Source organism: Anser brachyrhynchus (assembly GCF_964034855.1).
Source record: "Anser brachyrhynchus genome assembly, chromosome: 10".
NCBI lineage: Eukaryota > Metazoa > Chordata > Aves > Anseriformes > Anatidae > Anser > Anser brachyrhynchus.
Genome location: NC_137705.1, coordinates 7807547 through 7835518, shown reverse-complemented (window position 1 = coordinate 7835518; position 27972 = coordinate 7807547). Strand labels below are relative to the sequence as shown.

Below are 27972 nucleotides of genomic sequence, written 5' to 3'. Positions count from 1 at the left end.
ATCTCCAAGTATATAATGCAACTTAGCAGAAAAAACAAAACCAAACCAGAAAAAGAAGCTGCAATATATACCACAGCTGTCAACGAAATAAATAGAAAAGGAAAAAGCATAGCTCCGCTCCCTACCATCAAAGATTTGCCACATTTGAGAGAAAGGAATGGGCTGCTTCTGGAACTGGAATTCCTTTGCAACAGCAGCAAGACAAAATTTCCAATTATGCCTAAGCAATTCCAAGGCTGACGTCACGCCGCCTGCCGAAGAGACAGAGGTGCCCGAGGGCTTCAAGCACTTCTGTGCACTGAAGTTTGATCCTGCTGAAAATTTCACTGCTGCAACTTGTCAGATCCTCTCACGCAGCAATTAAATCAGCCCAGTATATTGTTTACTTCCATTATATTCAACCCATGACAGTCACATGTACGTCAACTCTAGTTTGCCCAGAACTGCATTTAGCAGGTGCCTGGGTAAGAAAGTTAAAAACCCTGATTTCTGGATCCCCTACGTGCATTTTTATTGCTTACATTAAACAAGCAACGAAACAAACAAACAAACTGACTATGCCACTAGAAGCGCTGCTGCCAAACATCCAATGTGAAAACAAATTGGGGACTGTTGTGCATTATCCAAGGAAACCTATATCTGACAAAGTCATCCCTTGCTGGCAGGGAGCTGCTAGCCAAAAATAATTCCTTACCTGTTGCCATGAACATGTGATGCACAAAAGGCAAAGCTGTAGTGAAGTAAGGTGGGGTCAATCATAGCTCCATTTTCTGCGCGCTCTAGCAAATCTCTGAGGTAGCAGAGATGTCTGTGACAGCCTCTCACTCCATTACGTGCACAATACTCATCTAGCACAAAGACCTGGCCAGGACTAAACCAGCCCTGTTTAGAAATAAAGAGACTTGATTTTAAATATAGGTTATTAAATACAAATGCTATCAGATTTGGAGGTGTAGTGGTCAACTGTTCTAATAAAGAAATACAAACCTAAGGCTACATTAAGAAAAAAGGAGAGGTCACTCTTAAACAAAACAGTCTGCATATCATCACCTAATCACAGCATATACTCAGTGCAACTGTTAACAAAAATACATTATGCTACCATTAACAGAAAATGTCATTTAAAATGCTGAAAAGTGAGGCCAGTTCATGTCAGTGTCTAGCAAAAAAAAAAAAAAGAAAAGAAAAAAAAAGATTCACACCTTTAAAGAGATGACAAAGATTTGATTATTTAAGCAACATGAAACAGTGATCTCATTCTGGGGAAGGGACTGCACATTTGGCCGGGAGCGAGAAGAGTGATCTGGGGGAGAACAGGGAGGATTACACTGAACAACGGCTTCTCTTGCATCTGGCACGTAGGAACATCCTGAAGACGGAGGAAGGCAGTTTCCCAGCATCACACGGGGACGTTTCACATCGTCCTTGTTGTGTACCCTCGGCGATGCGCTCTGAGATCGCCCACCAGCCGGCAGGCCAGCGCTCCTCGGCATCGCAGCAAACATGAGCTCGGCTCACGGGCACGGTTTCTTTACACGTCCAGAAACCTCCAACGACTGCTGTCTGTCAGTCCTAAAGGCCTGGTGACACACGGCTGGCGGTGCAACGTCCATGCTCCCGAGGAGGACGCAGTGCCCTGCGAGGGGACGGCACAGCGCTCCGGTGAGCGTCGCAGGACAGCCGGAGCCGAGCGCGCCTCTGCCTTCAGCGAAGGCGCTAGCGAGAACGAGAATATTCTTGTAGATCGTAGATTTTCAAAATGCTGCAAAACCGTCAATATTTACATGGAAATTTGGGTGCTAAACAATTGCTAAGACGCAGCTCTGGAATGCATCAAGCTGCAAAATCTTTCATCGTTTAATTGAAAAGTTCCTGCAGCGGGCGGGAGAGTAGTTGAGGCAGAGCACTGCCCCTATAGGCAACTTCTTTGCCACCCCATCTGTTACCCCAAATGCTACATCTTAGAAACAACACTGCTGTGAAAGATTAAAATATATTTTCTACCACTCAGATGACACCAAATCTTTTCTAGATGCCAAAATAGCTGCTTTGAAAAGAGTTGAAGAAATATCAATTAAGAGCTCAAAGACATAGAGAAGGATTTGCTCATCCTTATTGGGCCAACTCCAAAACAGATTGAGAAAAGAATTAAAATAATGAGGGGAAAATGATAGATATAGGGAGTAGCTACAGTTCTGGGATCACTGGAAGTGCACATTTCAAAATGAAGACACAGAACAATGCAGATGGGACAGCACTCTGGAAGGCTATTTTTTGGGAGGGGTATATTTGCTTTCACTGCTTTTAGTGATATTTTTGTTTGCTTTTTGGTTAGTGGTATTGTGCTTGATTCTGGACTTCTTTATGTTGCCTGTTTGCTACATCCTTGGACCTTCTCTTCACTTTGTGTCTTTTCACACAAGTCTTTGGTGATTTCGTATGATAAAAATATAGAAATGTTGCAACTGCTCTGAAACAAAAAGATGTGTGCATTTGGTTACTGGGGTAGAAATGAGGTTTAAATTCTTATATTCACATAATATATATACAAAGGACTTAGCCCTTCCTACGGGGTGAAATCTTGGCACCACTGACATCAGTGGGAAGGATGCCACTAATTTCCCTGGAGTCAGGTATCAAGCCTGGAGTTTGGGCTGAAGGAGGTAGGAGGCTAGACCTGGTGAGCGGGAGTGCATCACATCGCTCCCCTGCACCAGGGTCTGAGAAGTGCTGCTCCTTGGTCAGACAGAAGGGATGGGGGCAAACACTTAAGATCACTCCCATGGCTCAACAAAGGGGAAGCCTGAGCAGAAGCTCAGAGGTTCAGTAACAAACCTCATACCTTGACAGCTCACGAGAGCATGCCCAAGGAAACTACAGGTAGAGAGATCCAGAGCCCAGGAAGACCAGGAGGTTTCCTTTTGCATGGCAGAGGTATGAAATAAAAATCCTGAACAGAGCTACAAAGGGGCAGTAAATGCTGTTCCCAAGGCCCCAGAAAAAAATCTAAGGTTTGAATAAAAGGCTGTATTCAGACAAATCCCCCACATCTTTAGGCAGATCCTGGCTCTTGATTAAGATTTGCCTGGCACAACCAACTGACAACCAGCCAGTCTGGCAAACGCAACTGATAGTGACGCACGGGGTGTTTCAACCCAACACAGCTAGGTGTAGCTCAGTTTGGTCTCCCAGATGGTCTTCAGTGGCATGGAGAAACGTAGAGGGGACATTGGAAGAAGGCTGTAGAGTGCAGGGAGCTCAACTGTGTTTGAGAAGCTCATCTGCATTAAGACAATGCCACATGTTCCTGGCCGCAGTGGGGAGTGCAATGGGAGCTTTTCAACTAGGTAAGGCAAGGCTTGATCAATCATTGGAGATTTTTCCAATGCAAAATGCAGTTTCTGTGAAAACCAGGATTTTTGAGGGAAAATATTCACTTGTCAATACCTGTATTTTCTCATTTACCATGGGAAAAAAACAGACAATATAATTTTGGTGGCCTGCTTTCTGGGCCTTTTCATGTGATCCCTTCACACATCATCTCTGCTAGACCGGGCTCTCCAGAAGACCACCTCTTGGTAAATATGATGCGGTGTGGTGTGACTCCCATGAATGGGACATACTGCTCCAGTAGGGATCTTGTTGCATGAGCCAGATGCTGGCAGTAGGTTGGGAAGTCTTGGGAAGAGTTGAAGGGCAGTCTCAGAAATAACACGTGTCCAAGCAGAAAGGAATGAAGATCCACGCATGCGTGGGATTGATATTAAGCTGGAAGAGCTGCACACTCTTTCCCTATCAGAAAGTCCAGGAAGAGCTGTGAAAGCAATTGTGCATTCAGCTTGAGGATGATGGGCAAGAGCCTCGGAAAGCAATGCCGACGACGCTCTTCCCCTTTCCCAGCACGGTGCTCTCTGCCAGCAAACATCACTTCTGCAATAGCTGAGATTAGTCAGACAGCCTGTTTGTTTTCATAGGGATGCCTGGCTCAGCCAGCGAGTAGGCTCACAATAACATTGTTTAACCTGGTTCCGCGGAAAGGAGGCAAAGCTGAGCTATCCTCTGTGTCAGGGTAAGCCACCGTGTCTGCCTAAGTCTTCCCTGGCACCTCCGTGTCCACAACAGAAAACAAGACGTGCAACAAGACAAAACTCTTCGCGACCTTGCATGTGAACATCCTGTAGGAAGAATAACAATCGCCCAGCAGCACAGAGGGGACAGGGCAGGCTTACCACAGGCTCACAGCTCCCACAGGCAAGCCAGCACAAGGGTATCACCAGCTTCCCACAAACACCTCAAGAGCAAAGGGAGCTCCTTGCAGTTGAACTCAAATTTTGCGGTCAGTCTGATTTAACTTCAAAATTAGGACAAAACCATACTAAAATAAAGAAGCAGTTGAGATCCAAGAGGAGGTGAACACAGCTCATTATTCTCTTCTTGACAACACTGTAATGAGTGATTTGAAAGAAGACGGTTTAATTGGTGATGCTCTGCTCTGAGGAGACACAAGTCTTGGTGCTGAGGGGAGCTCCATCATTCCAGTAGTTTCTAGCAAGGGTCTAAACATCTTGATAACAAGCAGAAGTATGGCTGGTGGGTGTCTTGAAGAGAAACATTATTAATAATTTCCAGTGACGGCCTCGTGACTCTCCTTCAGCCATGACTTTATTTCAAAGGCCTCAGCTCTCTCACCAGGCCCGAGGCTGCACAGAGACACACCAGCTGCAAGCCAACCTGTCAGACATGCATGGATGGGGATGGTCTTCCTAGTGCCAGCCATGCGTGGGGAGCAGAAGCCGCATGCCAAACCCACTGCCTGCCGGAGCAAAGACCTCGGTGGAACCGGTGAGAAACCCGCGGCAGGTCAGCCGACGCTCCCACCGAGCCTACTTGTACCACCCGGGGATCTGCAGGTCAGGTGCGCACTGCAGCCTTCCCCCAGCCCATCCTTACCTCAGGGGACGTCCACAACCGCTCCTCCTAGCCCTGCCTCTCACTAGGAAGGTGGTAACTCACTGCTGCTGCTGGCATTTACGGGATCTTGGTCTTTCTGAGATCAACCCTTGTGTGCGGTGCAAGGAGCTGAGCAGATGGGAGGGGCACCCTGATGCAGGGGCACTTGGAGGACAAGGTTGGAGCCTGACAGGCTTACTGGCTCAGCTGTGTTCTCATTTTGCCACTTCTAACAGAAAGCCACCTGATAGTGCCAGCTCCAGGAACTGCACAGCTGGCTAAAGGTGGAGACTACTGTCACAAGAAGGTCCTTCTGCTGAAGAAGTCAGTGATGACACCCCAGTGTGGAGATTCCTGTGCAGCATGAGGAGGACAGCAGGTCGGGATCTGTCCCGTGCCTTTCAGGACAGGACATACATTTCAGGCCTCATCCAACCCCTCTAGAAAGTTTTCATCCTGTTATTTTCTCAAAAACTAAGAGCCTCTTCATCCTTCTCACCAAAACTGCTGGAAATTCATTGTTCAAGTTGTACTGGTAAAGGTTATTTGTCATGTAAATCCTCACACTGCCTTGCAGCCCCCAAGCACTGCACTCCAGCCAAAGACAACAAGCTGTCCTGGAGCACCTCGGTGCCACCGCTGTACAGAGCACGTTGTACGGAGGTGGCCTGAGAGCTGCGACCTGTGCTCATGGAATAATCAGGATGGGCATGCGACTGCGTGAGCAAGGACTGACCGCAGGATGCCTGCAGTTATCCATCTAGTCCCACCTGTTACCTGCTTGGGATCCCTGCCCATACACAGACACAAAGCTGGGCCATGGTTATTCCTGTAGTGACTCCATTGTCATGGGAGGTGGTACCAGACCTTCATCTTTCCCCTGCAATTTCATCCAAAAGACTCTAGAAGGCAGCGTGGGAAGCTGCAAAACTGCTTCTGCTCTCTACTGCACATCCCCACACAGGAGTTTGTCTTTGCAGGAAGAAACATTTTAAACATTGCAAACAGAAACGATAAAGACAGTGCTACCTGGAGAAGAACAGCAGTCAGATCACTGGAGGTAGCCTCTCAAAAAGAAAATACCTCTGGCCCAAATTCAAACCTGGTGTAAACAGAAGTCAATCTTCCAGCAACAGGGGGATTAGCCCCCACTCGCACTAGCTTTGACTTTGCTGCTTGGTGTTTATATCACTAGAGACCAAAGAATATACTTGCCAGACAAGAATAGGAATCATTAAGTCTGTGGTCCAAAGTGAGGCGCTGAACCATCTCAAAGAGTGAAGCGTGGTCAAAGTTACAGGGATTGGAAGAGATAAATTCATCCATGCCATGCTTTTGAGCTCTATCTGCATCTGTTCATTTATACATATAGAGAAAGACACCATTTAGAGAGATATAACATATTTTAGTTGACAAATACAACAGAAAAATATACAGTATGAAGCATGAAAGCTAAATATCTCCTCTTCCCTACATTGCCATTAACTTTTCTCTTTGCAGGCTACATATACAATCTTCACCTCCCATTGTCAACTTGCATCAGTTATGGACGATCTTATTGCATTTAGGCAAAAGATTTTAGAATTAACATCGTGTCAACGGCTCGTTATAGTGCATTTATTCTGTACTTAAAAACAGAACACAAACCAAATAACTTACTCTGTATCTTACAATACACTATCATTTAACAGAGTTTTGGCTCACAGAAGTAAATTAGCTCCTATTTAGTTAGTTGTGGTTAATTATAATAGATTCTGCCATTCTAATGAAGTTATAGCTGTAGCATTTTTCTCTAAATTTACTAGGTTTTCTAGGTATCAAATCATTTACATTGTTCTTTATCCAAATGCCAATGTTTGCCTCCCAGGGCAGTTTTTTTCTAACGGCGACTTTAAATGCTACCTCCAAGAAATAAAAAGACGCTCTTTTAAGCATTGCTAATAAGTTAAATTGATGTGTAGTTCGTTATCACTGAGGAGGTAACCTGATAGCACGCTGGAGCTGCCAGTCATCCTGACAGGGACACAATTTCCTCTGCTTGGATTACGAGCTGCCATTTTTTTTGTGAATTAACAGCCTCACCGTATTCACACATCTCTGCTTTGGGTGACGTTTACAGGCACTAACTCCTAGGGGCTAATTAATTAATCTCAACATGGTTATCTAAAAATACACCAAATTCACCGGTTGAAATGAAGCCGCTGATGCAGCCTGGGTGCGGCCAGCCGGGACCCCGCTGGGAGCAGGCTTTGTTCCACCAGCGACCGGGGAATTAAAAGACACCTTTCACTCGGTTTTGTCCGTGCTCAGCTTCCTACTATATGGGTTCTTGCCAAATCCTCGACAAATAGAATGGGATTTAAATCCTTCCCCTGTTTATAGCCTCCTAGGGGAACTGGGTGGCCTTGAAACAATGTGGCTGAAAGGACACAAAAATGCAGTTTTCCGCAGTAGTACTAAAAGGTAACTGTATTTGTTTTAAAACAAAATCGCTCTTTACCAGAAGAAACAGAAATCCTTAATTAAAAAGAAAAGAATAAAAGGAGCTTTAAATGATAATGAGATAGCATTCTTTTATGTATGTTTTATTTAACTATTTATATTAATCTGTGAAGGATGGCATGGCTTCCTAAGCACCTCGTTCATGTCTGTGCTCTCACATATTGCTGATCATTGAAAGCAATCTTTGCATTTTCTGTATAGTCTGTCGTTAGCTATATACAAACTATATAAATAACATCACCCACTGGAAGGAAATCAGACAAATTAAAACATGTAACATTTCAATTAGCTGCTAGCAATACTTAATTCAGCAGTGGCTGGCAATCTTCCTCATTAAAACCCTGCTGAATAAACGCTGTGTATTTCATTTTTTTTTTAAGCGGGTTCTACACTTTTTGAGGGTCTGTTCCTCTCTGTCACTTCATGCACTGACTCCTGCCCTCCTCCCCTCTGCCTCTCCCTCCAGTCCCAAATCCCCCCCTCTGCCTCTGCCGGCGGCTCCGTGCATTCAGCGCGGGGACAGGAAAGCAGCCGGCGGTGCCGAGCGAGATGGCGGCACCAGGGCTGGCTCTGGGGATGGGGACAAGCTCCCTGGCCAGAGCATCACCTCTACGGCACAGACGGTCTCTGGCATCCTTGGGTGGAAGGCATGAAGCCCACCCAGCCCCGGGTCTCACAGCAGCAGGCCAGATCCTGCCCATTTCGACAGCTTTCTGCCCCGTTATCTCTGTCCCTTTGGGCCAGGATCGATCTGATAGAGCTTGCTCCTGAAGAGTTTGTCTCTGCTGCTTCTGACTCCATCCCTAGCGCCCACAAAATGCTTTAGCAGATATTAAAAATAGTCTGATAATGGATTGTTGCTCTCCCGGGTTCCTCTGAGTTGACTGCAAGCTGACAAATTGGCTGGAGGCCTTAATTTGCCAGCTTCACTCAGAGATTTTATTACTTTTCAATTAGGAGCCCTGATACACTGTCAATCCTCTTGCTCTGCAAGCAAGGCTCTGCGATTTGAGTAAATCAGCTGGAAACGTGAAGAGTCCCCTAGCCCTTTAGCTGGTGAACTTCTCTGCGCAGATGTGTGAGAAAGCATGTTGGAAATTAGTATTTTTTTTTTACTCCAAACTAATCAACTTCCCCCACTTCGTGTTCTCTGGAGAAGGCGGACACGGAGCACACCTCTGGGTGGCGTGAGCAGGCCGAAGCTCTGTGGTGCTGGCCGAGCAGAGGCACTGGCTCGTGCTCGCTAAGATCTCTCTGCCCAGGGCAGGAGCACGGACAATTTCTGGCAATTGCTGAGAACTACAGGGCACTTGAATGGCCTTCACGACTGCCCATGCTCAGGGGAAATTTTACCTGTGGGCACCACTGTGTTGGGTGCTTGCTGCCGAACCCATTTCCCCAAACCTCCCCATCTCAGAACAACCACCGAAGAGGGAGGAAGCGGGCACGGCACCACATGAGCCTGCAGGACCAAAACGCTTTTCAAGGAAATATGAGCATGAGTTCTGCTCAGTCGGTGATTTGAAGTGTGGTTTTCTGACATGAAAAGGAAGACAAACAGCTGCAGTTCCCCCCACACCAGCCCAGTGCTGCAGATCCCACACCTCCAAATCAGCTGGGATAAAGCAGGTGTGGCTGGAACTGGAGCTGTCCCTGCGGGATGATGACATACACATGTATTTCTCTTAAATGTCACACCTGCACTGGTTTAGAGGTTTAAAATTCTTAAAAATAACTAGGAGCAGGTTAAAAAGGACAGTCCTATGCTAAACTTAGCTTCCCTTAATTATCAGAAGATAAACACATAATTTGTAATTTATTTTTGCATTTTGATTTTTCTAAGGGACTCGCTTTTTAAAATGAAATTTAGGTATCAAATAGGTACCAAATTAGGTACCAAAAATAGGTATCAATTTAGGTACCAAAAACATTTAACTTCCTAGAAAATACAAAAAGACAAGGATTGTTCTAAATATATTGTTTCTCCACTCCAGACAGCTGATCTGTGATTTAAAATACTCCTGACATCTGCATATAAAGTTTTATATATAATCTTCCTCTTTCAGAATGGTTTGCCCAGTCTGATGAGATTTTAAATAAAGTACAAAGTGCGAGTGGCTAAGATTCGTACCCAAACTGTACAGCTAATTTGTAAGTACTTTAAATTAATTGTTTCAGTCAAATACAGCTGCTTTTTTGACCCTGTTCTGTTATTCCAGTCAAAAAGAAAGGAGAGACCAAAGAAAGAAAGTTATATGATGCTCCAGTAACTTACAATCCCTTTCCAAGGTGCCGTGCCAAGCTAGCTGGTGCTTCTTTGTTCAGGCCCCAGACAAAATGCTGCTGCAGGCCTCCAGAAGTTATCTTACATATTTAGACAAGCCGCACACAAGTGCAGCTGAAAGGTGTTCGATGGTGGTCTCAGAAGGGAGGCTGCGAGGAGAGGTAAATTGGCAGCACAGACTCCACAAACCTTTCTTCTTGAAAACTACAGACTCCGGCCTTTTGTGCTACACTCGGGGGCTCACATTATTGTCTGCTCTTAACTACTGCCTTTTTCATTTTGTTCATCTTTATCCAGTTTGCATTTTCCACTGACTCCATTAACTAGCCCTCCGTCAAACACGCACCCTGTGCAAGTGTTTGAAATCAGACCCTTCAAGGTTTGCCAGTGTCGGGAACACAAAGACTTCAACAACAACAACAACAACAACAATGAAAACCAAAGAACTGTCCCACCATTTTGTCCTATGTCCTCTCTTCCTCTTTATCTAGCTGTTGTTTAAAAAGGAAGAGACAAAACGGTCAAATATCTCATTCTTGGGTTTTTTGTTCGTTTGCTAGTTTGTTTTTTAAATGTATTTCACTGCTCTCTGCATTTCTTTGGCTAGAGTAATGATTTTGGCAGATTTTGCTCTGCGAGTGATGAAGTTAATATTGGGGGACAAGCTCCATAAAAGAATTCTTGTTATAAAAGGCTGTAGGTAGCCATTTTATTGTAAGAATTTTTTACTCCAGATTTCTTTCTTTTCATTAATGAATGACTTTTAGTACCAAAGGCAACTTAAAAATCCAGTAAATTTTACGACATGTTTGTTTATTAAAACAAAAAACAAAACCAAAAAAAAAACCAACAAAAAAAAACCGAAACCAAACAAGTGTAAATTAAAAGGTGACTTTGTATCTTACTCATCTGGAAAATGTGTGCTTGTCATATCTGCTTGACATTACAAGAATGAAGATGTGGTTTGGACAGTAACAAACAATGACACTAGTCAACCTCATCAGGAGACATGAAATAAAGGAATGACAATGATTGATGGCAGCTATTCGTTTACAGATACGTCTAGAAAAGTCTTCACTGGCATGGTGGTCGGGCAAGTGGGAGAAGTTCTCCTGTCCCGGGGGTGAGGGGCGGCGGTGTGCCCACCCTCGACTGGGCGCTCTAAGGGGCGGCGAGGTCCCCTCGTGCTCTGGCTGACTGCGCAGGGCTAGCTACACGCTCGGGCTGCAACTTGTGAAAGACGTACGGAGGGGAAGAGCCTGGAACCTCATTTTGTTTGGCCGTGTGGAGCGAGAGGCTTTACAAGCAGATAGCGGTGTTCTGGGGGAAAGATAACGTGCCAGGCTTAAAAACGCCAAGAGCGCTGCTTACGGGCAAGCTGCTGGCAACAATGGCTGCTGACTTACCCGTCCCCTTTTCGGGTGCACCGTGGCACTGCCACCGCCGAAAGGGGACCGTGCGTGTCCCGGGCTGCGCCCCCTGTGCACAGCACGGCGAGCGGCATCGCGGCAAGAGGCATCGCGGCGAGCAGCATCGCGGTGAGCTGCATCCCACTGCCGCCGCCCTGCCAGCAGCCCCGGCGCTCAGCCGGCTCAGCTCGCCCCTCAGCTGGGTGCCTACGGCCTCCTCTTTCATTTTGTTCCATCTTAGAAGGTAGCTTGAAATTTAATCGGCTGCTTGTTCCTTTGTTTTATTGTTTTTCCCTTGCTGCAAACAAATTCCTTCCTGCTCGAGATGCAATTTTAAGAAATGGTTAAGGATTTTCCTGTACATCACCAGACACACGGTGCACTGAATTGAAACCTACGTTACCTGACGTTTGGTTGTTAAATGAATAAGAATTTGTACTATGCACTTATATAATTCCTCGTGTAGTAAGTTAGAAGCACATTTTTAGAACAGCTATTTATAACAGAGAGCATTGTTTTGCAGCTTTTTTATAGCTATTTAAAGATATTTTGAATTGGATGACTGTGGAACCCTGCGAATTTATATTTCATAAGTTAGAGCCCCATGCTTCTTAAAGCATGTTGAAGTGATTTACAGGCTATATTTCAAATTCATGCAAGTTGTGTGAGAACTGAATTAACATTTTAATTCTGCATTCCTGCAATGAAGCATCTGCAAGTTGACAATACAGAAGACACAGCAGCGTTCTCATGATATCTCTATCTATCTAACAAAAATAAAGCAATTAAAGCACAAAACCAATAAAAAAATCTAACAGGATAGCAATGCATTGTAGTGCAAATACATGTAATGTTGCCAGACCCAAGTTCATTCATTCGTTCACTCTTTCTTTCTTTCTTTCAAAGTGGCAAAAATCTGTATTTCCATCAAATTAAACTTTTTGCGGTAAAGTCTGGTAAGAATCCTCTTTGGAAATCCAAACATTTAGAAAAGAAAAAAGAAAGAAAAAAGGAAGTGTCTGCTGAGAAGGAATTCTGCCTGCTACCCAGGGGTATAGTTACACACGCGCACATACTCACACACAGAAAAAAAAAAGAAGAAAAAGAAACAAAAGGCGAAAGGAGAAAAAAGGAGTCTCGACTGATGGCCAGGAGGGATGACACCACCTGTTCCTTCTCATAATTGCATTCAGATACTCTGGATACATATTTGCCAGCTCTCATGACCCACTGATGCTATTCCCTCCTAAGGAAAGCAGGCACTCACCAGGTATTAGAGAAGCAAGCTTTTGGCACCAACAGAGGATTTGTGTATTTAAGTATGTGTTTACGCCTGAACAAAGACTAAAGGGAAGCTCTTTTACAGCATGAGTTTGTGCTTTTATCTTTTTGAAAGCAGATGTCCCAGTAGGAAAAGGTAACGATACTGGACAAAATAATAATTCCTCTGCTTTATCCTTTAGCAAGTGTTGCTTTGATTAGTGGCTGAGACCCCCACTAAAAGATGTTTTTACAATTATTTGGGGGAACAGCAGCAGCCCCTCTGTGCCTGACGTATTTCGCTGCCAAAATCATCCCCTGCTGTGTTGACTTGAGAGGAAACTACCAAACCTGGATGACTCAGGCTTGCTCTCACAAGGCATGCGTGCAGGTGGAGGGGCATTTTTTGGCTTCTGTGGAGTCCTGCACCTCATCTAGACCTCGTCGGGTCTCCTGCCCTACCTTGCTAGGCTTTGAGGAGTCCGTGGTTAGCCCCGCATGCTGGTGCACTGCACCAAGCTTGGCATCGGAACGGAAGGAAAGGATATTGTGAGAGTGCAAAATGATCTGTTTTCAGGCAGTAAGCAGTCAACTAGATGTAAATTCCATGAAACAAAAGAAGGTATTATTTACAGTTTTATTGTGATGTTAATTAATATTTACATCTTGGAATGAAAAATAGAAATGTTAATGATTGGCTTTACTAAGAGGATCACTTGATGCCAATGTGAAAGCCAGGGAGAGAAGGCAATTATGCAAACATCACATGCATCCTAATTTCAGTATGGAAACTTACATTTCAAACCTAAATTCAGGAAAATAACATGGAAAGTTTGTACTACAAAATCTAAACATGAGAAAGATTTAAGAGAAGAAAAAGCACATTGCATATGTCAGATAATCTAGTCTGATTATCTGAGCTGTGCTAGCTACAGGGAAGCACTTACCCTTGAGTCCAGCTAGAAGTTAGCAGGGTAAGAAGGAACAAACCAGAATAACATAAAGACTAGCAACAAGGCTCAGGAAAGCAGACAGGAGCCCTAACCTAGCAGCTAAATATTTGGGTTCAAGCAAAGAATGAAAAAGAAACTTAAAAGAAAACCAAACCAACGAAAAATAAAAAAACACAGCTGAAAAATTTCTTATGAAGCTCAATAAACCTAGCTACTTATTATGGGGGAACAAATCATTACAAATTCGCAAAACAACCAACTCTTTGTATATGGTGTGATTAACGGTCATTAAATATAAACAGACATTAAAAATGAAATATAACCACAAGTGATACGTAAGACAATTACTGACCAATCTTTCATGTTAAAAAGAAAACGGTTTCAAAAAAAAATGAATGCTGAGCATGTTTGGGAATTTTGTTCAATGCATCACTAACACAGAACGAACAAAGGTTGGTGCTTTCAGACAAGTGACCACTTTTATGAAGCTTAAATATTGCCAAAAGGTGTAGTATGTATTGGCAGCATTATTGACCATAATACTGTGCATGATTTCAACAGTAAACAAGAACAGTTTTTTTTTTCTTTTATAATGCAAATATTGGAGAAAAGCACAACTTTGCGGTAATGGATTTTTTCTTTCAAATTGTAGCAAAATAAAAAAGCAAAACTTTTCACTCTAACAGGGATTGTTCACCCACATAAAAAGGACTGTACTCATACAAAAATTAATGAATAGCAGGATCTATTTTTTCTGTACTTCAAATGCAAATAAAATATATTCCACCCTTGTTCGGAGCTGTCTGCTTACTTCCAAGACAAGTGTTGCTATTGAAAGCCCGATGAGAATTTCAGTAGTGCTCTGAGTTTGTATTTATTAATTCGAATGAGGCGGGAACCAAATGAATTCACTATTGCTCCCAAGTTTCTCAAACAGCAAAATATGTTCTTCTCAAGTTTGTTTAACAGGCAGCTCCGTTACAGGAATGGAAGGCTGGATTTTCTCTGCATGTGCATGCATGCGCATGTGCCACCTCGGACTGCTACAACATGAATGCTAGAACGACAGTTACTCATCAAACTGCTTAACATTTACTTCTTTGCAAACCCTTCATTTACCATAGCCTCTAATAAGCACAAAAATATGACACGTATAAAGATAAATAAAACGTCTTGCAAAAGTCCTTACCTTTCTGCAGGTCAAAAAATAAAAATAATTTTAAAACAACAACAACAACAAAAAACAGTAACAAACCAAGACCCTTTAAAAATGCAATACTTGATACGATTGAATTTAAAGACTGAAGGAGCTGAGAAGTGTATTTGTGTATTTAAGACTCGTGATAAGCCATCATGTGTGGCATGCATGATTCACTTCTGCTGCTTCTTATTAAACTGCTGTGCCCAATGACTTTTTTCAATGAGCATCGCTGCATACATACATTAAAATATGAAAAACGAGCAGGCCTTGCTGCTGAGATGATGGGATACTGCGGCATGCACCCCTCCTCCTCCTGCAGGATGAAGACTCGGTGCACCAAGAGGTTCCACAGGGATCCAGATCCAAAGCAGGAGGAGGAAGGAATACTGAGGAACAAACGCACTATTTGCACAGCCTGGTGGATGCTGAAGAAGCAAGTCGTGAGCAGGGTGAGGAGCCGAGTGGTTTCCACGCTTTGGCACAACACATCTGGAAGGGTTTTCCAGCAAAAAGGGGAGCCTGAAGCCACCCAGCTTGTGAGGAAGACACGTTGCTGATGGAAAGAGGGTGGTGGCATGAAGAGGCTGAATGATCTGGATTTGGAGCTGGTATCGAGTGAGGGAAACCAGTCAGATCCTGACCCCCAGATGCCCTGCAGGTCCTGGGGTGAAATCTCCCAGGGAACCTAAGTCTGGGTTTGGCTCTCCTCACTCACACAGCACTTGGCTGTGCAGGGTGACAACACCTCATGGCCCTGAGCACCTCCTTTCCTTCCCCAAAATCCTGACAGGCTTTTTGCTGCAGGTGCTGCCAGGCAATTACGATGTGTCTGAGAAAGAGATCTGCCCTCCTCCCCCAGGAGACCCCACGTATGGGTCTGGCAAAATGAAGACTCCATAAACTCCAGCAGAAAGTGCCTGGTATTTCCTACAACTTTTTGACTCAACATTTTGGGTAGAGGTAAACACAACCCACTAGTAGGAAGCCAATGCCTACCTCCCATCTTGGCTTTCTAAGATGTGTTCTTCCCTCCAGACCCCAATCCTTTACACCTTTCCCCCCCCCCCCCCAAATCAGTTACTTGAATGGGATGAACAGGATGAGGGGCACTGAAATGGAAATACTGCCTATGTGTCTACCAAGCTGCATCATGCTACATCCTCATTCACAGCAGCAGCAACGCGAGGCAGACAGGAGTCCAACATAAGCAGAAATGCGGAGGACACACACACAAAAAGGGCAAACAGCGGTTTTCTGCTCTAAAATTGATTGTACAGATGTATGTCTTGCACTGTTATTTTTTATAAATATTGCCATGAAGAAGTTAAACCCATAAAAAAGATGTGCAGATGATATTTGTAAGCCGGGGTAGATTTTCTGAGTTCCTTATAACAAGGGATTAAAAATCAAAACAGCCTCCTAGAGACTATTTTAACTGTTAAAATCTGATAAAATTATAATTTACTAATATTTACACTTTTCCTTATTTTAGTTCTATTTTATCATACTAATTCCTCACTTTTGCTGAAATGAACGAGAACTGCTGTATGTTACACCACAAAGGGATTTGAGATGTGCTACCGAGGTTCCATCAAAAAAAATGAGCGAAGAGAATTTGTCTGGTTCAGAATCAAACTACATTTTCAAGACAAAACAAATTGCTCTAAATTTGAAATTAACAGAACTGGGTATAACTGCACAGGACATGCTGCATAACTACAACTTAAAAGATGATTGCTTTAAATTCACATCTAACTGGCCTGCAAAGCAACCTGTTAAAAATACCATATGTTTTCCTACAGTTGAATATTCAACAGTAGACCTCTTTTTTTGTGTGCATTTCATACTTGCAAGATTTGCACCTGTAGTTCTGAGCACGTGATACATTTGATAGACGACTAATGGCATTAATGAATTGCTCTGATCTCGGTCTGCAGTTTATTGTGTGGGGGTAAAACGGGTGTCTGCAGAAAGCAAGTCGGGTCTTGGGCTCTCAGATCCCAGTCTCTTATTTATCAAGTATTGCACTTTCAAATAATCATTGACAATTTCCCCAAGGAATTTTGTTTCTTGGGCTTGGTTGTGTTAAACACACACATTAACTGGTTCTGGATCCACTGATGTAAAAAGCAGCTTAATGGTAACGAAAAAGAACTGTTTTGGAATCAAAAACACGTGCGTGAATATTGATTTATATCAGTGCAGAAAATCTTTCCATCAAAGACTTCTGCCCTCTAGGAGAACTTATTTACTTACAAAATTGAGAGATTGGGGCGTCTAGCTGGGGAACATTTCCTCCTTTAGCATTTAGCTTTTGCACTTGGGTAGGCGGCACAGGTTTGTGAGACTGGCCGGTGGCTCGGTACATGGCTTGGACCCACAGGATGCGGTCCTGCTCATCGTCACTTGCAAAAATCACCGTGTCTCCTTCCTTCACGGCATTGAAGAATGCTCTGCCACCTTCCAAACCTGCCAGGAGAGGAAGGCAGGCTTTGAAAGTGGCACCGGATTTCCACAGACTTTGAGGCTGGCAATGGGCATTCCCCGGCCACCCACAGCCCCACCGCTCTGGGTGCCCCCCAGCGAACCCAGAGCTCGCCCTGCACAAAAGCTGCTTGGCTGGATGCTCGTTTCCATCTCTGCCCCGATTCAGCGCCCTTCTTCCCATCTCCCCACCATCAGAATAAAGCTGGTATCAAGTTCTTGATGACAAACCTAGTATGTCTTTTATCGTCTCCTCTGGGGGACACCGTTATCCAGGGCATGGGGAGGATCAACACGCTCAGTGTGTTGACCCTCTGAAATAAAAGAAAGGTGGTGCTCCTCCGCTTGAAGGAGTGTCCCAGCACCATGTACACAAGCAGGCACCTCCTGGTACCTGGGGCCTTCCTGCCCCTTCCCCTCACATACATCTACCAGAGAGAAAATGGGAGAGGCAAAAATGCTGGGTCGGTCCCATAAATATTTTCTACAATAAGGACAGGCACAGCTGCTAACCTTTTATTTAGAGAATATAATCTGGAGGCAGAGGTTAGGATTATCACTCAATCTGTGCATTCAGTTCCCAGCCAAATTGCACTGGGATGTACGCATCTAATTCACTTAGGCTCCCCAGAAAAGACGAGTCTTTCCCTCCTCTTGTGCAACTCCTTCCATCTATTTATAGTAAAGTCATGCATAGCTAATGATCAGTCTAAACACAAACATATTTACAATAAATGCTGATCACAGTTCAGCTGCAAGCAGGGAGGGAGGATCCCAGCTGGGGAGCTGCGTTCAGCGCCGCGAGCCCGAGCGGCAGCAAGCGGCCGGCTGCCCTACCTGGCTGCGGGTCGGTGTAGTCCACAGTGTATCCGTCGAGCTGCAGCAGCTCTTGAGGTTCGGCTTTTTTCTCCCGGTAGCTGCACATAGCAAACGTATATTGACTAACCTGGAGGAAATCACAAAGCTAAGATGGCACCGGGTGACCACGACAAGGCATTTCCAAGCTGCTTACGAATGTGGTTTACGGGGACTGGGGTGTGTGGGGTCATTTTGATAGTCATTGCCTATGAGACACGCTAAACTTTTACCACGCTTTCTCAAAGCACTCTCTTAACATCCCCTACCGAGGCAGGCACCTAATTCCTCGCATCGGTACATACAGGGGTTTAATTTCCTCCCGACGAGGGAGCGCCACGCTTTAAAAAACTCTATCACTCATCCCCAGACAAGTGCAAGAGTGACACCCTGTCACAAACAATGCGAGCTAAATTGCTAGGTGCCAGTCATATTAAAGCAATCTTAAGATCCCACTGATCTCGGCAGTTGTTGTCATCACTGCTGTAAATGGCAGCTCTCACTCCTCTGAGGTACCATCTGCATGACACTATGCATTCAATGTCAAGCTCTTGACGGAAGCCGACTCGGCTGCGGGGGCTCTGCCAGGCCCTCCCATCGCCGTCGGGAGGCCATCAGCCCGCATCAAGGCCCCGCTCGCGCTCCCCGCGCCGCGATCTGGATGGGCGGCGAGGAGCCCGGCCGGAGAGGAGAGGGGAGGAGAAGGGAGGATTCTCCGTGCTCCAGGCTAGGAACTCACGGGGGAATTTACTGTCAAATGATTTCAAGTGACTTTGGGAAGGTTGTGTCACATCTCGGACGCCTTACGTAATTTTATTAGGGTGGACATCTTCTTGACCTCTGGAGGAAACTTTGACTTCCAAGGGATCTTTAAAACTCTGGTGGGTGGCAGAGGATCGTACTCATCATTTTCTGGGAGTTGGGAAAGATCCTGAAAGATGGGCTTCACGCGAGCAGCTGCTCCCTCTGCATCAAGCAAGCAGCTGGGGGATTTTGCCTCCAAACTCCAGAGAAACCGTTCTGTTATAAATACACACCCAACATATATTTTGGTGGCATCTATCGCTAATAAAATGTCATTTATTTAAATCGGGGGAGCCGTCTATTGGCTCAGCATCCCCAGCCGGCGCTCGGTATCTTGCTGCCCTCTACGGGCCTCCGCTAGCTGCCAGCCCGCTCTCGGCAGCCCCTGCCTGCGCTGAGCCTTCCTCCAGGAACAGCTCCAGAAACCACCTAAGAATAAACCCTATCATTAACACGTTTGTGGGAGTAGGACTAAAAGTGATGCTTTCAGCATCTTGCATCTTCCTTCGAGCTACCAGCTCGGATGAAAGATTGACACGTAACAGACCAATAGCAGGAGCACACCGGTGCACATTGCACGCTGAATGCGTACCCTCGTACCGGCAACACAAAAATTAAAAAGATTAACGCAAAGAAATCTAAAAATAACCCAGTGCCCCTCAGCACTACATTCAGGCGACTCCTGCTCATTCAGTCAGACGTGCAGTATGTTGCTGCCATCTCCTGGACAAACTCCGGAATGAGCTTTATTTACGACAAGATCCTGCTGCTTTCGTCTGAATGGCAGGGGTTTGGTTTCTCTGCCTTAGACAGCCTGAACTTAGGGGCTACAAGATAAATTCAATTCCTGAAATGATTTCCTGCTAATCTACACTGACATTGATGGAAAACATTGATACAAGTAATGCTTTTTTAATCCTGTAAACTTTTAGCAACAGGTAAAATCCTTTCAGTAGGTCAGAGTTTCTTCTGCTCTGGCTCTGAAGATGAGGTCTGAATTTCCAGCTCCTCCTCATGTACAAATAACTCACCTCATCTTTGAACCCAGTAAATATTATTCCTCTCTATCGATAAGGCAACCATACCAACACAACCATAACAGACGGAAACACAGAGGCTTTTCAAAGCTTACACCTCTCATGTTAAAAGTTACAGAAGAGGTGTGGATGAAAGACTTTGGCGGAGCCATGCTGGGATAGGTGCAAAGCAAGCTGCTCTCTCCTGTTAGCATTCACATGGTTCCCTTGGAAGAAGCTGGCCTACATCATTACTACAAGAAATCTCCAACAGACACCTACAGGCCAGTCTACAACGTGTGGGGCCAGCTCTCCTCTGGGATCACGTCCAACTGCTGCTCCACTAATGCAGCTCGAGCCCAAAGCCCAAGCCCCAGGTTGCCCAAGAGGTCACTCATAAGCCTGGCAGCAGGCAAGCTCGGATCAGGCTGGAAGGAGGAGACAGCTATTTGCTGCTGATGTCCTCTGGAAAAGGAGCCAACAGTGCCGTGCAGAGTGCCCGCACCGAAACAACTCGAGCTAGCAGCTTCAAGGGCTGACATGCCATATCTTGCAGCCTAGAGCTTTACTGCTTGGGGTCAGAAATAAACTGATGCCCTGGCTACCAGTGAGATGTGGTTCCTTCCATTTATGAGTGATGTTAAAGAAAAATCCTACAAAATGAGATCCTAGGAAGCGCGGTATGTCCCAGTCTCGCATTGCTGCTGAGCAGTGCTGCAGGGTCAAGTGGAGATTGCAGCTCGCCTCTCATCAGTCCTCTAATACGGCGTGTTACAGGGCCTGCCTTCTGCAGCAGCTTAGAAGTGGCCAGACAAGTGAAACAGTTAATAGCAGAAATTAATCTTACAGCCTGCTGAGTTCACACTGAACCATAGCTGAATATGAGAGCGAGCAGATGGGATGGGCGAGATGAATGGTTTGAGTAATTGAAAAAAACACGGGTAGAGAGGAAACCGAAGGAAGACAGAGGAGAAATCTCTGCCCAGGGAGGGACAAACTCTCAGAGCAACTGGGACTTCATCCAGGGACAAGATGAGGGCCAGGAAAGGAGCATCTAGGGAAGCTGAACTGAGCGAAACTAAAAGAAGGGAAGTAATCCAAGGCTGCCCTGGCTGGTTCCTTACAAAAAAGGGAAAATGCTTTGAAAAATAATTTGAGACAGAAGAACAGGAGGAACAAAGTAGGAGAAAAAAAGAGAAAAAGACAAAGAAATTGAGAAAAGGGGAAACAGACAGCTGGAGACAAATGCCAAAGTTCACTATTCCCAGACTGCTAAATTAGATCTGACTTTCTTGGCACTTGACCATATTCTGTCACCAGCTATATAACCCGACTGATTAATACATACAGTAGATCTGTATTAACCAGTACTGACTTCATCCCTGTTTTTCCACCAAGTACTCCTGCCCTAGCCAGCACCACGTGCCCGAGAATCCTGCTCAAACCTGTTAATTGTCATCCCTCGCACTCCGAGCACCACACAGCTCAGTCATTCGCTCCCCCTTTCCCCGTGTTGACATAACACCGCCCCGCTTGGGTTAAATTCTTAAATGGACCCTTCCTAGATTAACAGCATGCATTTTGTCCCAAGGGAGAGAAACTGTGCTAAGATACTGCCAGTTGTAATACAGCTTTCCACTTTGATGGGAGACTCTTGTCCTCTGGTTGCAGCTGTATGTTGCCTCCCGAGCCCTTTACTGACACAAATGAGCAGAGGAAATGATCTGGCTTAAAGAAACAAATGTGAAAACAACGGTTTTCACATCTCAGCACATCCGTTCATCCCTAAACAATTGCACATAGCAGTTGTCCTAGCCTCCAAGTGGGAGGTGTGCGTGTTTTCTCCTCAGGCAGGTCTGCGGGATGGGAAGCCGTGCCCGCTACAGCAGCTCGCCCCGTGCAGACAGGACAGCAGGCTCTGCTTCAGCCAGGTGGAGCCAGCTGTGCGGCTGTTCAACCAGCAGTTCCCAAACGTTTTGTATCATCAACACCCAAGGGTTTCTCAGGAGTCACCACCTACGCCCAGTTTTCAGTGAGGGTCTAGCTGAAAACATGATTTAGTACGATGACGGGGACCAGCTATGGGTCATTCACCTTGACCTGAGGACTACCATCTAGGACTGCTGGTGTAGTATACTGCAATTCTGCCAAATTATTTTCCAGTTCTGCTGGTTATCTGGAGTTACTGAATACTTACTTCATTTCATTTTATCCCGAGTCAGCTGAGTTTCGCTAAAAGCAGGAGCTGTCACCATTAGTCTAAATTATAACGAGCGCAGGGAGTCTGTCACTAGAACAATAGATCCAGGCAAAGACACTGCAACTGGTTTTAATCTGCAGAGAGCTGATCTGCTTCCAACAGCATTCTGCAAACACCATCAGACACACTCAGCTGAAAACTGCTTCAAGCTACTCAGCAGACATGTCATCCAGGTACCATGGAGTGTTACTTCCCATATGCTGCCAGAGCACAGAAATGGGGTTATGACAAGAGTAAAACAGATTCAGTCTGAAATCTCGATGTAATTAATTCATTTGCCCTTAAGAATCATTAGAGATTTCCTATTGCAAAGCTGGCAAGCCCACCAAAAGCAGCAATAGTGTTGTTGCCAGTAGAGGACATCAGACCTTGCAAAGAATTAATACAGGCTCTGTCAGCTCCCAGAAATCCCAGCTTTCGTGTGAGCAAGGGTCCAATTGACAAACTGGCTGAAAATCGTATTTTGTGCTCAGGCAGCCGATATAGCAACTTAGGAAACAATGATAACGTGTGTGCTGGATGTACAATTTCTTTTCTAACCAGTCACAGAGAATGCTGCCCTAAATTGTCCCACTGCTTTCGCTTACCACCGCCACTGGCATGACTGCTGCCTTTACGAAGCATTTTCCTCACTTGCGATGCTGCGGACCATTTCCATCCAAGCTCAGGGCCATATTCTGCCATCGCTTTCACGCTGCATATCTCAGGATTTAAAATTAGGCAAGTAACGAGTCTCTGCCATGTAATTTACATCTAATCAGTATTCTGCTCTTCTGCTGCTCATCTCAAAGGGTGTCTACGAGAAGGGTGGGCAGCGTGCAGAGAGGACTGCGATTCACTCGAAAGAGGAAACTATCCCCTCCGTCGCATGGGTGCACGCTGGAGGAGCGCATGCACTGGCTCTGCAAGCTGCTCCGCGCTGCCCACCCTTACCGGGGGGCGAACGAAGCCCCCCCAGCAAGGCATGTGCTGAAGAGGTAGGGCTCAGCTCCAGGAGTGGGACAAAGGAACTGCTCTCACCCACTACACCCAAACAAACCATCTCCTGTACTGCCTTCGCAGCTACACAGACACAGAAGGTGCGAGGGATTATTCCACCCAAATTACAAGTGAGTTATTGCTCCTTTCCCCTTCTCTCCAGGGCTTACAGAAGCCAAGCCGCAGTGGGAATGCTCCCTGTAGAGCTCCTTTTTCCATGTACATGTGCAAAGCCCCCGTTCATCCCGGCGAGGCATCGCTGACAGAAAAGAGCCAAACTGCCATCAACACCTTCCTCCACGGTGCCGCCTATGCAGCTTGGCACCTTTGAGCCTTGTTTAGATGGCTAGGAAGAGTCTGAGTATTTATTACCGTGAATTTCTTAACCTCTGGCACAAGACACCACTGCACAGCACTGAAGGAACCGAGGCTGGACCAGCTGCCTCCACCTGAAATGGGGAAAGCGGGGCAGGAGAGGACACAGGACCTGGAGGATGAGGTTACTCCGCGAGGGAGGGGAGAGGAGATGGAGTTGCAGCAGAAGATGCTACAGGTAAGGGACAGAGACAAGGGATAGGAAAGAAAACATTTATTCATCCAGACTTAGATCCCTGTCCTCTTAGCCGTCTCACGCACTGACCACAATACCCCACAGGAACTTTATGGGCTCTAACTCTTGGCTCCGGTGCCAGCAGGAGCCTGGTGTTGATGCCTGAGCTCCTGACACGCAGGCTGCTCCTCGTCCATTCTTTCTGTAAGTAAGCCGGCTCACCTTCCTGCCAGGGTTATTCCCTGTCTGTGCTTCCGCAGAGTTCAGAGCATTCTGGACATCAACACCTTTGCTGCCAATCCCTGTTCGTATCAGCACCCATCCTTTGCATTGCATGAAAAGCAAATGACAAACATACGGACAGCAAAGTATTTTTATTCCATCTTTATTGCCTGCTGACATGTTCAATATGCTCAAACTACATCTGAGGGACTGCATAGAGAGTGTTTCTTGTTTATATTTGATGTACGGCAGAACACTTTACATTGCACCAAATGTTGAGCAAACGGTAACATAACAGAGAAGCTGCAGCGGCAGCTGGAATTTCTGAGGTGGGCTACAGAGACTCTCTGGGGGCAAAAGTCTGCTCATCTTATTCAAATGAACTGCTTTTCTGGCCAAATTCTGCTCGTATATGCCAACTGACGAATACAGACCTAGTAACAGGAGAAAACATGGAATAACTGAGCAGTTCAATTCCACTGCAAGCTGAGAAATATATGGCAGCTAAAAATGAGAGCTGTAAGTGCAGCCCCACAGAAAGGCTGGACAAATGGCTCCTGAGAGAGACATGGGGATTAATGCCCAAACCTGCAAACCCTCGCACACAAGAATACTGATATATTTATTTGTGGGGGAAGCTATATGAGGAAAGAGGAATTGTCCTGTCACACACAGGCCCTCTCTGAAGAAGGGCCCTTGGAGAACCCCTGCTCACAGGGAAAAGGCCCTGAGAGCCTGGTTAAAAGGAGACGAGTTAATCTGCCAGGGACAAGCCATACCAGCTGCTTTACAGGTGATCACACATCGTCACAGCGTTTTTAACTTCAGCACAGACCTTAATAAAGAGAAGCAATCCCTCAGCTCCTGCAGAAGAACAGGGTCATTGTACAAGACTCCCCAAAGGCTTCTCCCAAATTATGGCTTCTGCTGGCTCTTTGGGATTCCCTTCCAGCAGCCTAGCCCTGCAAGATGTTGGGTCCCCCCATGAGGTGCCAAGCACCCACCCAGGACCTAGCTGGTCCCTGCATGGAGACCATTTGCAAACCAGGTGTCGCTGGGAATGGATTACAACAACCCTACACCCATCATTTTTACCTAAATCTAAATACACTTCCTAGGCAGATATAGGCATCTCCTGTGGCTCTCTACACTAACTCCCTCCCTTTTGTGGCCATCTCGACCCCATCTGGAGTACAAAACAAGCGCTTCAACTGTCCCTGCTGATTGAACTTGGTTGTTGGACTAGGTATGCAGCTGGTCAGTCCAAACGGGCTTCTGTTTGCATGGGTCACGCAGTCATAAATCCCTTTTGCCACCCCAGGATGGATTTCCTTATCTGCCACATGGATTAGGGCTATGGAAGCCAGCAGTGATGGAGAAACTGCAATTGAGTTTCCTACTGAGACAACTGGAGTTAAACCTAACTCCAACCAAACTCACCAGTTTGCACCGGGTGATTTGGGACCAGAGAAGTGAGAAGCCAGCTGTGTAACGGGGAAGATGGACTACATGGATTCCTGCCTTTACCCGCACAGGAAAATCAGCACACAAGCACACTTCATCCAAAACGTGGAGCCTGGTGCCTCTGGTTTGCACCTTCCCTGATCTTACGCACAGATCCCATGTTACTCCATCTCAGCATCTCTGTGGTACTTGCACCGCAGGACCCTGCACAAACGTTTTATTTCACGTACTTGGAGACAACACGCCCTGGGGAACTCAGAGACGACAGAGGGAAGAGAAGGACCCCAGAGTACCCCCTGCGTGGTTTATCAGGCTACTGTGAAGACAGAGCCACCCAAACCAGGACCCCACACTTCTGTGATTTACGCAGTGCTTTCAGCTGCCCTTGGGAAGGTGAGGGAAGATTCAACATGCCAAGTACTGACCAGATCCTTTTAGCTTGTATAAGACATCTTCTGCCTGTTTACTTGAAATTATTAACCAGGGTCAAATATACAGGTCTACTGGAACTGGGAGGGAAGAAAGTAAAAATCAAAAAAAAAACAACCCACACCCAAAATCCCAAAAAACAGCGAAGAGAGAAAAAAGGGAGAAAGACATTGCAAAATGATCAATGACAGCTACAGACAATGAGAGGCATCAATGAATATATGAGTATGAAGACGAGATAATCATCGAGAATGAAATACTGACTTCTGACATAGTCAATGATAAAATTTCTGTAGGCTACAAGGGACTTGAAATTTTACCTGGAGGCTCAAACGAGAGCATTCACACCCAAGTACCTCCAGCCAAGACATAGTTTCCTCCTCATCTCACTAAATTTCTCACTAAAATTGTTTCTCCATTTCACTGAGTGTTGCATTGCATCAAGAAACTCCTAAATAGAGACTGCAACTGGGTTGTCCTTGAGATGTACGTATTTAAAAGAAAAAAGATGTATGAATTAACAAAGAACCTATGCTAAACCACAGTTCTGCATCAGTAACACAGCAGTGAAAATGGTCAGGATAAACAAATAACAAACAAATAAGAATTAACTATTTCTTGTTGTAATTTAAGATCACTTCTAGTTAAATCTGTTACCTGGACCAGGACAAAGAAGCGTTTCTTCCATCTCTTCCAAACGTTTTTACCAATGGCCCATAAATATCTAGGAGAAAAGAATCGGTGAATTCAGTACACAAGTGACAAGACGTTGTTTACGGTATCTTTTCTTTATAGCTCGAAACTGAAGTTAATGCAGAAGCAGGAGTAATTACAAGACTCTCAAGCTTGGCAGCATTACTGAACGTGTTTACTTCTAGCCTGAACAAAAAACCTGTAAAGAGAGAGACATAAAAAACTCCCAGAGTCTTGATGTTACACAGTATTATTTTTCTCTTCTTTTTTGTCTCTTACAGCTTGCTCAGAATTCAGAAGCCCTTTAATGCCAGTGAATAGCCACTATGTGGTCAGATGGGCGCAGAATACATTTTCAATGGAAGAACTGAGTGAAGGAAGCCCAAGTGTTGCTTTAAGCCTTCACAAAACCATTTGGCTGAGGGGAGGTGTCAAACAGAGGGCACCTTACCGCAGCAAAACCAGCGCCAAGGACCCCAGCACACACCAGACTGACTAAAGCAGGTCACTTCGCTGAACAGCTGAAGATGAATTCCTTGAAATCGCTTGGCTACGAGCAAACTGAATAATTTCTGAGGAGGAGTGAATTTACTGTGTTTTACAAAGGAAGAATTAACTTTTAAAATTAATGTCAAAATTAGCATTTAATCTCTGTGATGAAGCAGCTGCTGTGACACTGTAATACAAACACTGGCAAAAACAGCAGCAGCACCAGACTCATAGTAATTACAAAGACATTGTTCAACACTAATACGTTTTATGTATCATTATAATTACTTTGGTTCTGGCTCAATAAATAGAAAAACAATTCCTTTTTGGTTATGCTAGTGCTTTTTATGCAGGAAGAGATCCAACATATGTACATAGTCTTAGTGAATGTTCAAGCCACAAAACTCCAAGTATTGTGCTGATGTGGGCACTGAGTCCTTGGCTTAGAGTTCAAGAACAGGGAAATAATTGTCTGTCTTACTATTGCCACTAAACCCGGCAGAAAAATAACTTCAGTTACAAAAGCAAGCTAATAGTACAATCCATGTAGCTTTCAGCACCATCTTGTTAATTAAATGTTAGTTGGAAACAGGATGAGAAAAGTCAGGAGTGCTCAGCCCTATTGCTATCAGATATGCTCAAAGAAACAGGTATGATGGGTGAACTGTTCTTTTTTGCTTTTGGTGCCTGTGTTCACGGTGGAAAAATTAAACTGGCCAAATCTGGCTCTTGGCTCTGATCTCATTAGCAGAGAAGACAGGAAGATGAGGAAAAGGAACTAAAAGAAAGATGATTGTTTTAATCCATCTAATAATGGATTGAACCTAACAAAACATTCTGAAAACAAAAATGAAGTAGTTACTTTTATAGCACCAAAAACATACTGGAGAAAGAGTTAATCAAAGCAGTGACTTTCCTAGATAGTTTCTATTTTTTATCACATCCTCAGCTCTGAAGAGTAAACAGAGAAAAGCCTTGCCAATGGCATTAGCTAGATCTTCCCAAGGATGATCTAATTTGTAATTGCATTACCAGTGAAAAGCGTACATCAGCTTTTGCTTCTGGGCACCAGGAAAAGACAGGAATGATTCCCTTTTGGCCAACTCAGGACACGTTAAAGTGCACAGGAATTATATAATCCTGAATTTAAAAATTTCCTTTTTGCTCTA

General features: G+C 45.0%; 1 protein-coding gene across 13 annotated transcripts in view; it reads right to left on the bottom strand.

Moving 5' to 3' along the window:
• The window catches only part of CADPS (calcium dependent secretion activator), a 202782-nt gene that overhangs the window by 75642 nt on the left and 99168 nt on the right, over nt 1-27972 (bottom strand). For all 13 annotated transcript variants that reach the window (XM_080605730.1, XM_080605738.1, XM_080605735.1 and 10 more), the window contains exons 9-13: nt 26279-26345; nt 17881-17989; nt 16816-17028; nt 6166-6302; nt 695-882 (exon numbers count right to left, since the gene is read on the bottom strand). In XM_080605730.1, the coding sequence (XP_080461856.1) occupies nt 695-882; nt 6166-6302; nt 16816-17028; nt 17881-17989; nt 26279-26345 (714 nt within the window). The remainder of the gene's footprint in view (nt 1-694; nt 883-6165; nt 6303-16815; nt 17029-17880; nt 17990-26278; nt 26346-27972) is intronic.